At 40.6% G+C, this 12,724-nt stretch overlaps 1 protein-coding gene across 4 annotated transcripts in view; it reads right to left on the reverse strand.

The window, feature by feature from the left end:
• IGF2BP2 (insulin like growth factor 2 mRNA binding protein 2) overlaps positions 1-12,724 on the reverse strand; it is a 146,858-nt gene that overhangs the window by 115,610 nt on the left and 18,524 nt on the right. For 2 of the 4 annotated variants that reach the window (XM_070582476.1, XM_070582474.1), the window contains exon 3: positions 4,625-4,804. The exons of the other annotated variants lie outside the window; for them this stretch is intronic. In XM_070582476.1, coding sequence (XP_070438577.1) covers positions 4,625-4,626 — 2 coding nt within the window. In that variant the 5' untranslated portion in view covers positions 4,627-4,804. The remainder of the gene's footprint in view (positions 1-4,624; positions 4,805-12,724) is intronic. 4 annotated transcript variants of the gene reach the window in all.

Below are 12,724 nucleotides of genomic sequence, written 5' to 3' on the forward strand. Positions count from 1 at the left end.
TTTACCACAATAAAAAAATTGTTATTAAAAAAAGTAAGTTTCACTTTCATTTAATACTCACCCAAAAACCATATAAAGAAGATATCTTCATTTTATAGCTGAAGAATGTGAAGCTAAAAAGAGCTTTGACAACTTGCCCAAGTTAGAAAGCTAGCAAGTAGGTTGCTGAGATTTGAATCCCGGTCTGTCAGTTTAAAAGATTGAGCTCTTTGTCATTCTTACCACACCAAGAACTCCTTTTATTTATTTTCTCCAACAGATGCCATATTTCAAAAGATTTTATCTGCTAAATAAACATCACTTACTAATAGTTTGTTTTGCTTCTCAAGCAATTATACAAAGATACATACTGACAATCAGAACTTCAGATCCATTCATGGGTCAGCCCATTCTTAAAAGAAAGCTCTAAACTGATAGGATTTCAGCCAAAAATTAAAGAAATTTGACATTCTAGTTAGCCTGTCAAGATCTTTTAGGTAAATGTAAGGTGCATGAGGACAAGGACCTTCCTTACCTGTCTGTTTCACCCACGATCCTCAGTTTCTAGAACAGGGCTCAATATTTAGAAACGCAAAAAAAAAAAAGCTCACCTTGCTTTACCTCTGGGTCCTTCGTATTTAGGAGACAGCATATTATATGTGAAACTTTTGAAAGCAGATGGAATCTTGGATCTCTTTGATCTCTCAAGTTTTATAATTCTGACTCAACATACTTATTCCAGTGGTATTCAGTCACTCAGTCAACCAGAATTCTCCGGAACACACTACAGCAGTGGGTGCTGGTCTGTGTACTTGTGAAAACACAGAGTGAAATGGAAGACGAGCCTAAAGTTTAGCTGGGTATAAAGTCCATAAACTGACAAAAACAACAATAAGACTTTAAAAGGATTAGAGTAAGAATCTTAACTAATTGTTTGAACTGGCTCCCACATGGACTAAAAAAGCAAAAAACGGCTGTGGCTGCTTGCTTATAACAATTCCCTCAGGGCAAGGTCTGTGTGACTTCCCCGGGCACAAGACAGTCGAGCCTATCATATACCTCATCTCCTTGGCTGTATGAACTGTCACGAGCACATGACACAGGCCAGGCCAATTAGAATTCTTCCCTGGGATTTTTCAAACCTAAGCTGAGGAGGAGAGGATTCTGCTTTCTCCCCGATAACAGGCTGCAAAAACATCTATAGTTTGGCACCTTCCATGTAGAGGAACCTTACCTGCCGTTGAGAAAAATGAAGCCAACACTAAAACACAGAGCCAAAAGTGGAGAGAGAGACTGGAGGAGCCCAACAGACATAAACAGCTGCGTTCAAGTCCTGGTTCTGAATATCCTTAAAACCAACTTCATCCAGCTTATCCTGCAGCTTGGTTAAGTAAAAAAAAAAAAAAAGAAAGAAAGAAAAAGTCCCCCCTTTTGCTTAAGCTGGATGAAGTGAGTTTCTGTTACTTGCACCCAAGAATCTTAACACACGAGCTGAGGCGGCTGACCGACCTGGAAGGATAAAGTGCGTCATCCGGAGAAAGCAGGCTAAAGGTAACCAGCTCCTCAGCTCACCCTGGACCAGTTCCTCATCCTTCCTACACCTGGAGTTTTCCTCTGAGAAACTAGGTTAAACCTCTTTGCAACTAGCTATGCTCAAATCCCTTAAACAGGCAGACTTGACATAACGTACTGTTGAAGCATTTTTACTTTAGACAGAGGTGAGCCCCCCGCAAAATCCACAAATAAAATTATGTTTATCTTGAAAGCCCCTTCACATTTTACAGAGCGTCCAGAAACTAGTGTGAAGAAGAGACTGGGGCTTCAGGCTATACATAATAAAGAGCTTTAAGGGAACTCTTAAGAATGTAATCCCTTCAAATAGCTCTGTAAATTATACTAATCTGTGGAAAGAAATCTTGCATCACAAAGAGAATATCAAGAAAAAATTTCACTTTTTCCCAACCCAGCCACCAGCCCAATCACTCTTTATCTTGCTGGTTTTGTATTATCATTTTCTTACCTTTCCTTCTTATGATTTTAATTAGATTTTTTCCCCCATATGAAACTCGATGAAGCTATTCACCATTAAATCTGCTCAATTTCACCTAAGATTGGGGAACTATGAATAGAAACAATATGCAACTAAATTAGTCACAAAGCATAAGGAAAAATGATAGTTTGCCTTAACAGAAACTCAGAAAATTAATAATTTACTAACAGAATAGTTGGGAAAGGTTATTTTTGTATTATCTCCAATTACTATTTTAAGACTCTACTTAAAAAGAAGGTAAATAAGGATTACTCTCTAATCAAAGACTATGTAAAAGCAAACTGCCCACATCATGTTTTTTATTAATTTATTTTTAAGGACAATTCTGAATAATTGTTAAAAGTCACCTTTTCATCATTGATATTTAAGATAAGAAAAGAGATTCTGCCACCAGACACATAGACTAATTCAAAGTCAGTCTAAACATTTCTAAAATAGCAGTTTCTAGAGAACAGTCCCACCCCAGACCCAGTGAGCGCCCTCCTGAGGATGGTCCTTTTTTCCCCACTACAAACTCTAAGAGAGCAGGCAATGGAACTGAACTGTTCCACTGCTATGGTTTTAGCACCTGGTACCGCCTGGCACACCACAGGTCATCAATAAATGGTGAATAAGTAAATAAAGGGGTCAATAAATAAATCCAACTGCACGTCCTACTTCCAGGACTGAGGAGGAGTTCAACTTAGGAAAGTTCTTGAGAAACTGACATGGATGAAAACAGAGAATGTAAAAGTTTCTCTCCCTTAAATTCAATCTAATTCAGCAAGGATCTGGGGACACGTCCTCTATGCCAGACACTGGACTAGTAGCTGCTGAAGCACAGATAAAGATAAGAGAGTCCCTACCCCGCCAGGTACATATCAGGGTGAGCTGACATCTGAACGCCCAACTTCCACAGGACCTATCTGCTCACCAGGAGGTTCATCTTTAGTAGGACTGTAAAAGTGGGAAAAAGTGAGAGAAGACTATGGAAAACTTAATAAAATGGTGATTTTTAAAATGCACTTAAGTATCCTACTGAGCCATTAAAAGCTTACAGTATCATATAACCTATTACTCCCATAACATCATTTCTATAGAAAAATCCATTCTAACAGAAATGTTATAGGTCCAGGAACAAGCCCCCACGTTCCTAATTCCTCTTCTCTCCTCCCTTCAGAGCTTTGCCCAGGCAGAGGAGAAGGGAAAGAAAAGGAATAAAGGGCAGCTTTGACGATGGAGGCTCTCCTACGATGGGAAAATATGAGAAGGAAAGATGGGGGAAGGTGTGATATTCTTTTTTTTTTTTTTGAGGAAGATGAGCCCTGAGCTAACATCTGCTGCCAATCCTCCTCTTTTTGCTGAGGAAGACTGGCCCTGAGCTAACATCCATGCCCACCTTCCTCTGCTTCATATGTGGGATGCCTACCACAGCATGGCTTGCCAAGCGGTGCCATGTCCACACCTGGAATCTGAACCGGCAAATCCCGGGCCGCCAAATCGGAACGTGCACACCTAACTGCCATGCCACCGGGCCAGCCCCAGTGTGATATTCTTATATATGATATAGATCATTCAAGTATTTGAAGATGAGAGTGGCTGCACCTTTAATTTTGAACCTTATTAAACCCATATGCACCTTCTCATACTAAATCCCACTTTACTAAAGATATTACTATTACTGCCATCTGCTTGAACACGTGATCGTAGACAAATCCCTCATCAATTATAGCAAATCCTGTTAAAAAGCATATCATTACTTTATTGGTTTCAGATACCATCAAATAATGACCCTTCCAAACACAGCAGATATAGAGAATAAAAGCATAATTTTGGAATTGAGTATCTGCCTTTCTCCCCAATATCAAAAGTAAAAAAAGAGACTGCATATGTATTCATTTAGCATAGATGCTATCTAAGATATAAACAACGATTCTCTAAAAACTGCAAGGTCTTTCATCTACCCATCCATTCATCCATGGAATACCAATTATGTGTCAGATATCACATTAGCCTTAGGAAAAAACATGGGGAGCAGGGGCGACACACAAAGGGGACACACCCTCAACTAGTAATAGCAAATAATATTCTTTCTATTTCTTATCTTGACTTATTAAATTAGCCTAACTGAATGACTAATGAGTGGACTAGGAAGAGAAGATAAACTCCAAGTCCTATCCCATAATAAATTAGAGTAGAAGTTAAAAATAGATTGAGTAAGAGCCACTATTACTTAGAAATACACAGGTGCAAACAAAACGAGGAGAGTATCTGGTCACACACAAAGCATTCCTAAAAGACACCATAAATAGACCTACGAAGAACTAGTAGCATTAGCCTCCCAGGATAGTTTCTAAACCATCTAAGACCCTCTCCTAAGCAGCCCACAGCTCTTCCTCCTCTATGCTGGCTAGAATATTCTATTGTCCTGACACACAAGGGCACAGAGGAACTGTTCGACTCTTTGGTCATGGTCATCACAAACATGGCTCAAGAGCTACACAACTGTTCACCTCTCAGCATTACAAGGGGAAAAATTACAAACTAGTGATCCCAGTACTGTTTCTTAAATTGGAGAGGATAATTCAGTTCTAAATTCTCAAATAGCATACTTACATGCCTTCCTACATTAAGTGTAGTATAGCAGAAAGACTTCAGGCTTTGCAATCAGAGAGACGTAAATTCGGATCTAAGGTTTGTTGCCTTTCTTGCTGGCGGTCTTGGGAGAGTGGCAATTTCCCTGAACCTCAGTCTCCTCTTCTGAGGAATGAAGTTGCCACCACTTGCCTCACAGGGCTGTTGAGAGACGGGTGATAATCCATATAAAGCAACTAGCCCAGTCAATGGCCTCTATTTATTATGCCAGGCTATCTATACCTCCTCTTACCCAACATATCCACATGCTGCTCATACCTGGCACTCAAGGGTGTGTTGAAGATAAGCTTTAGTCTGTCAATCAGTGGGCATGCTTAATAAAAGTGAACATGAGCCTCCATGAAACCTAAGGGGAAGGATTAACTTGGTACCAAATTATAAGTTCCAAAACCAAAAAGAAACTACTTTTATATAATAGACACACTAGCCCAGATGAGAGAGAACCTTTTCCATGGATTATTGAAAATAAAAACAACTTGGGAGGAACAGTCCCATCCTTGAGGCACATGAGAAAGCAAGTGATTTCTGATGCCACAATCACTCACTCAGGTGCTATGAGAAACAGCCCGTCTCTGGGCCTGGTGTCAAAGCAGGAATGGGACCCTAAAATATAACTCTAGAATCTGACAGCTCAGCGGAGTTCTGGTCCTGCCTAGAGAGCAGAGAGGCAAGATGGACAGACTAAAATGCTTACTCTATTTTCACACATGCTCCAGACAAGCGTTAATCAGAACAAGTTCTGGAGAATTCGTCTGCCCTCATACTGTAGGTGTGTCCCGCTCCTTATCTTCACACAGGCAGTTGTTCCTAAACGAGAATTTCTTTGCTAAGGACTTGTCGACTCACAGAATTCTAGAGCAGGCAAGAAGGTTGAAGATGAACCAGTTGACATTCTCACTTTACTGAAGAGAAAACTAATGGCCCGAGGGGCGGGCCACAAAGCTGAGTAATGACAGAACCAGAACTAGATCCCAGGCTAGTGTTCTTCCCAGCAGACTTCACAGTCTCATTCAAGTACCAGTGAACAGACAAGTTCTCTTCCTATTAGTGTTTTTTTGGAAGTCTTGAGTTTATTTGGAGGTCACTTCTTTTTCTCCTCAACATTTTTTATTATGGTAACATATACATAGCATAAACTCTACCATTTTAACCATTTTTAGTACACAGTTCAGTATTATTACGTATAGTCATACTGTCGTGCATCCACCACCACCAGCCATCTCCAGAACTTTTCATCCTCCCAAACCGAAACTCTGTACCTATTAAAAAATATCTCCTCAGCCCCTAGCAACCACCATTCTATTCTCTGTCTCTATGAATCTGACTACTCTAGGTACCTCATATAAGTAGAATCATACAGTATTTGTCTTTTTTTGACTGGCTTATTTCACTTAGCATATTGTCTTCAAGGTTCATCCATGTTGTAGCACGTTTCTGAATTTCCTTCCTTTTTAAGGTTGAATAATATTCCATTGTAAGGAGATACCACATTTTGTTTATCCATTCATCTGTTGATGTACACCTGAGTTGCTTCCACCTTTTAACTACTGTGAATAATGTTGCCATGAACACAGTTGTACAATACCTGTTCCAGTCCCTGCCTTCAATTATGTTGGGTATATATACCCAGGATTGAAATTGCTAGATCATATGCTCTATCAGTGCTATTATGAAATGTATCCAAAGGAGACAAAGAAGAGACCAAATCATCTTGGCTAGTGAATTCTTTAAGAAAATGAAAAATACTGAACGTTTTGTTCCTGAACTTAATCTTTACTTAAAAACAACAATTTTTATGAGAAATCTTCTAGAGGTTGTATGAGGTAGAGGAAAAAGCACAGCAATGACAGCGAGGAGGAGGATTTTGTATTAATGTCCACCATAACATGGGACACGCTTTTTGACCTCTCTGAGGTCACAGGGAGGAGAAAGTGGTCCAGATAATCTCTGAAGTCTATGGATTCTGTGGGTTCTATGAATCTATGGAAAAACTTACTTAGAGGATTACACTTTTTATTTTCCTTTACTTCTGCTCAAATTACCAAGCATATTAGAGCTTAAAGAACTGTTTCTAGTTAAAGAACTTAGTGTATTCTTGAGACAAGAGTTCCAGGGACAATGAGAAGAATTCCTGAGCTAGAAAAAAAATCACTGAGACTAATTTAATATAATAGGCAATAATTTTCTCTAGTAGTACATTTATTTGATAATTGCCTTCTAGAGTGTCGTACCTGTATAATCTGAGTCACTGCGAACTTGGTTATTTTATAGTAGTTGATATAAAACTATCATATGCACACCCAGCTTAGTGTCAACAGTGCATACCTGCCAAGAAAAGTTTGCTACAAGAGTTTGGTCCAAACAACACTTCAGTTACTGAGCAACATGCCGTCACCAAGATCCCTAACTGACGATGCACTCTGAGTCAAAATGCAGACCTGGCTACAGGTAAGACACCAACAACACACTCCAAACCCCAGCCATTCCTGGGTCTTTCCTAACGACCCAGACTGTGGACATTACTCTCTTTCCCAGGAAGGATCTGCAGGGTGAGCAATACCTCCGACCCTGTTTCCCCCGGCTTCCCAGAACTCTATCTACTTGGCTATCCACCATGAAGCAGGCTTTCTACTCCAGGGACAAGAAAGGCAAGATACAGATAGAATACCTCATGTCTGTTTCACCAATCAATATTTCAACTAGTTTAAGTAACTTTTTTAGAAACCCTCCTATGCTGGGTACAATTATCTGTATTAACTTATTCAATCCTGTGAGTAATCCTGTGAGTTAGGTGCGTTCATGCTCACATTGTAGGAAAGGAGATGTCCTGTCAGGAGCCACAGGGGTGTCAGGAGCAATGCCAGGTTGGGCTGGGTCTTCTGGCCCCAAGTACAGGCTCCTTCTACCTCACCATTTGCCCATACTCTCACAAGCCTATGCCAACTTGGCCACTCCAAAGAGAACATCTGAAGTTCCTCTCTCAAAACATAGACCCTAATGATTTAACAATTAACTTATAGTTTTTCAGTTAAGTGGGAAGTGGACTGATCACACCATTTATTCTCTTACCTTTATTTCTACTGACAGGTAAAACTTTGAAGGAAGTAAGGCTAAGAAGACAAATCTTGGATCAGTTCTTTCATTAAAAAGTGCTTTTCAGGGACAGAAACATCCACATTATCACCACCTCCAACAATGGAAGACATGACTGTGTCCCAGTGTTTTCATCCACTTCCAGGCGTACTCCTGAGAAGACTACTGGAGGAAAGGCATCCAATTCAAGACTTCCTTGGAAATTTTTAGAAAGTTAGGCTATCCAGATCTTCCCTTTCCAAATTCTAAGCATGCAAACAGTGTTAACATTTATTACATATGAGATTCAGAAAATTGTGTTTCCTATGACCTCACACATCTTTCTGCAGGACCTAGACGACTGGGGGAGATATTAGGTTGTGTACTACATTTATGCTGATTTTATTGGACTTGGAACAGAATGTATTATTTTAAATGACTCCAGAGGTTTATAATTATTGTATCGTTGATTTTATGACATGTTATTGGTCTCATCTATGATTTATTCAATGCCAAGGCCTTGATCAGGAAGTTAACACCCAAATATGACATTGTTCCTATGGGAAAATATCACTGGCTTTAAAACATCTGCTTTCGTGGGAGTTTTTATTAATGCAATACCATGAAAAGTTTTGACTACCTGCTTAATAAAACCCTGATTAAGCAAAACATAACTGTAAGTTTTTCTTTATCCAACTTTTAGGAGAAAGGAGCATTATTTTGGATTTATTTTTTTAAGCAAGCTGCAGAGGATAGAGAGGAGTAAGTCCCAAATTTCTGTTCGACTCCATACATCAGTGGTTCTCAACTCTGGCTGCACACTGGTATCACATGGGGGCACTGAAAAAAATAGCTGTGCTAGGTCCCACCCCAGACCAACCGAATCAGAAGTTCTGGAGTTTGGCTCAGGTACTGTATTTTTTTTTTTTTAAAGCTCCCCAATAATTATAACATACATCCAGGGCTCAGAATGGTTACCCTATACCAGAGGCTCTTAAACTTGACAATGCATCCGAATCACCTAAAGGCCTTGTTAAAACACAGACTGTTGGACCCCACCTGGGAATTTCTGATTCAGTAGGTCTGGGTTGGGATGGAAATCTCCATTTCTAACTAGTTGCCAGATGATGCTGATGTTCCCGGGGCCACATTGAGAATCACTGTGCTATACTTTCTCTAGTTGAACAATATTAATAGTTATTCTAAATTAATATTATAAAAATATTTTATATTTTTATAAATAGATACCACTCAATAAGGAGTGGTCTAAGATTTTAGTAAGGCTTTCAACAGTGTGGGTCAACGAGAATGATTTCCTGCTTAACCATCAATTAAAACAGGTAACTTAGTTTTATCAGAATGCACCATTCCCTGAGAATTTTAGTTACTAAAGTTAAACCACTGTAAAATCTGACACGATCCAATTTGACCATTCGTAAGCACCTCCCATGTGATGGCTGGGCACACACCACGAGTAAGTCATTCCTTTCCTCCCAGAGCAGTCAACAGGCTATCGGGCAGGACTGCCCTGCACACAAGTAACTACGTAGTCAGATGGTGACAGCTGAGCCCCTTGAGAGGGAGCGTTCCGGAAGAACCTGGGGGAGTTTCACACAGGACTGGGCCTTCTAGAGGGATCGTCAAGAGGACCACCCAGCTGCCATTTTCCCACTGTCCACAACAAACTTTTCCCCACCCGCGCAGCATTCTCTGCCCCACGAGGGTGCATCTGGACCTTGTCCCCAGGCATTCCAGGAATGATCAGGAACTAGAGGTTAATTTTACTTCCAAACCGAAGGCAGGTTTCGTGGTTTATCTACCTTTGTACTTTTTACAACAATTAGCCCAACGCCTCACACACAGGCGCTGCTGGATACCTGAGAGTAGGTAATGAAAAAATCTAATCTGGAAGGTAAACCTAATGCAGCCCAGGGCTGCACACACGTAGAGAGGGGAGGTCAGGTTCAGACTGCCGGTCTTCTGCTAAGTAGCATCCCCATTCCAGGCTTAACACACCACAGGCATTTAGTGTTCCTGACTAACCAGAAATATGGTAACACATTAAGCTGGTGTAGATTTAGAAAGAAGAGGAGGAGAAGACTCCTAAGAGCCTAGCTCATTAACGTAGGGACTGAGGGCTGGCTTCTTCTGTGCCTTACGCTCTGTGGCCTGTGCCCTATGCCTTGTACCCTACTCTGGCTAAACACGTAGTAGGTACTCAAGTAATGCTCTTCTAAGTTGAAATAACTTGAATTCCTTACTGAGTCTCAAAACCACTTTTAAAATTATTCAGACATTATTTGACATTCAGCAACTGATTTGGCCAAGGTAACTGAGAGCTGGCAGGCACTAGTTTCAAAACCCAAATGCTGGGACTAGCCTCGTGGCGCAGCGGTTAAGTGCGCACATTCCACTTCGGCGGCCCGGGGTTCGCCAGTTCAGATCCCAGGTGCGGACATAGCACCGCTTGGCACGCCATGCTGTGGTAGGCGTCCCACATATAAAGTAGAGGAAGATGGGCATGGATGTGAGCTCAGGGCCAGTCTTCCTCAGCAAAAAGAGGAGGATTGGCAGTAGTTAGCTCTAGGGCTAATCTTCCTCAAAAAAAAAAAAAATTAAAAAAAGAAAAAAAACCCCAAATGCAACATCACCACCTAGGCATAGAATCCCTCTTATACACCCATCAACCAGACTGAAGCACTATCAATGAAGGGTAGATCTCTAAAAACCGCTGACAGAGAAGACATCCAGAAGTAAAAGCTTTGCCCAAGATGAGAACACTCACAAACACTTTTTTGTTGTGAGAAGAACTAAAATAAATGTAGACATTAAACGCTGAAAGGACCCCCTGGAGTGCCAGTGTAGGAGGGGTTAGCAGACTGCAGGCTGTGTACCTCCCACTAGAGCACAGCTCGTAGGTAGCCTCTTCTGCTTAAGAGCTGGATACTGGAGGTTATCATCGTATTTCTGATAAAGTAGCTTGTAGGCGCCATCTTAGAAGTTACCCACAATACTTCTTTTAAACTAAAGTGTAGGGGCTGGCCTCGTGGTCCAGTGGTTAAGTTTGCATGCCCTACTTTGAAGGTTGGGGATTCACCAGATTGGATCCTGGGTGTGGACCAACACACTGCTCATCAAGCCATGCTGTGGCAGCATCCCACATAGAAGAATCAGAATGACTTACAACTAGGATATACAACTATGTACTGGGGCTTTGGGGAGGAAAACAAAAACAAAATCAAACTAAAGAGTACTTAAATTTTACCTTTAAAGGGTAGTACAGAATCAAATGTCAAATGATCAAACATTAAAGCAGCCCCCATGACCCTGTGGCCGAATGGTTGAGTTTGCACCACTCTGCTTTGGTGACCCAGGGTTTCACCGGTTTGGATCCTGGGCACAGACCTAGCACTGTTCATCAAGCCCTGCTGAGGCGGCGTCCCACACGCCCCAACTAGAAGGACCCACAACTAAAACATAGAACTATCTACTGGAGGGCTTTGGGGAGAAGGAGGAAAAATAAAAAATAAAAAATAAACAGCCCCCAAATTAAAGTACTATTGGGGAGCTGGCCCCATGGCCGAGTGGTTAAGTTCACGTGCTCCGCTTTGGCAGCCTAGGGTTTCACTGGTTCGGATCCTGGGCATGGATGTGGCACCACTCATCAGGCCATGCTGAGGCAGCATCCCACATGCCACAACTAGAAGGATCCACAACTGAAAATACACAACTATGTACCAGGGGTCTTTGGGGAGAAAAAGGAAAACTGAAAAATAAAATCCTTAAAGTACTATTGGTTATTAGATTCTTCTTGATGAATATTCCCAAACAAAAGTACTGAAAAAAGACATATTTCCCTTTTATTAAGCTGTGATTATTCTAATCAAAATTGCCTTCATTTTCTGTCAAGTAATACTGGATTGTCATGATTTAAATTGAACTCTCTCTCTTGAACGGACATATTTTTAACCACTTCCTGTCATATGAAAATTAGAAAGGCATTATCCTAAAATCTTCCGGAATAGGAAGGTATCTAGTTATTAACTACTTGCATCTCAAGGGCATTGAAAAGCCAAAAAGAATCAAGATTATAGTTCACTGAATAGAGAAATATCATTAATTCTAACTGTAACAGGACAGAACTGAAATTTACCTTTTCTTCATAAAGGGGGGAAAGGGTGCTTATTCAACAAAGGAATAAATACAAATAAGATCTCAAGAGGGAAATTTAAACTACTCAAGAGAATAAGTTATTTAAACACATTTCAGAAGTATTTATATATAACTGATATGATGAATACAATCCTTTTTCCTATTCAATAAGAAGGTCCAGCAGCACTGCTCTTCAGCAACATTTTGTTAGTTTACTCAGGTTACAATACTTAATTGTAATCTAAATCTTTTAAAAATCTACCCATTCAGATAGTCTACATATTATCACTGATACTCCCATAACCCCAACTAGTCTGAATCAGTCAGGCCTCAGTGTATTTAATTCTAACTATAACCGTAGGTCAAGAATTGAACAGTGTCAACTAAATTCAGAGAAATTGATATTGCTTGTGTTTTCAGAGGAGCATCTGAAGCCTTTGATGATGGAAAATGCCCAACCACATTCACTCTACATTATAAGGCTCCTAGGCTGTTGGACACAACAGTGAATGTCTGAGGTTCAAACATCAATTACACTAGCCTAGAAGCACTTCTGAAAATCTAGGAGAACAGTATGTTTCCAAAGGCTATCCAACCACACACGGAGGGACGCTCAGAGGAATAGCTGTCCTAACTCTGTGGACAGCTCCTGTGATGAGGTGTTTTGTAGACAGATACACTTGTGTGGCTCTGTGAGGAGGCCTGGGAAATGGACTCTGTCAGGTTACCAAGTAGGAAATGTTCTCTTCTACCCCAAATCCTGCATTTCTTTTCTTCTTATTTTTTTTGAGGAAGATCAGCCCTGAGATAACATGCATGCCCGTCTTCCTCTATTTA

The sequence above is a fragment of the Equus przewalskii genome, chromosome 18 (assembly GCF_037783145.1).
Source record: "Equus przewalskii isolate Varuska chromosome 18, EquPr2, whole genome shotgun sequence".
Taxonomy (NCBI): domain Eukaryota; kingdom Metazoa; phylum Chordata; class Mammalia; order Perissodactyla; family Equidae; genus Equus; species Equus przewalskii.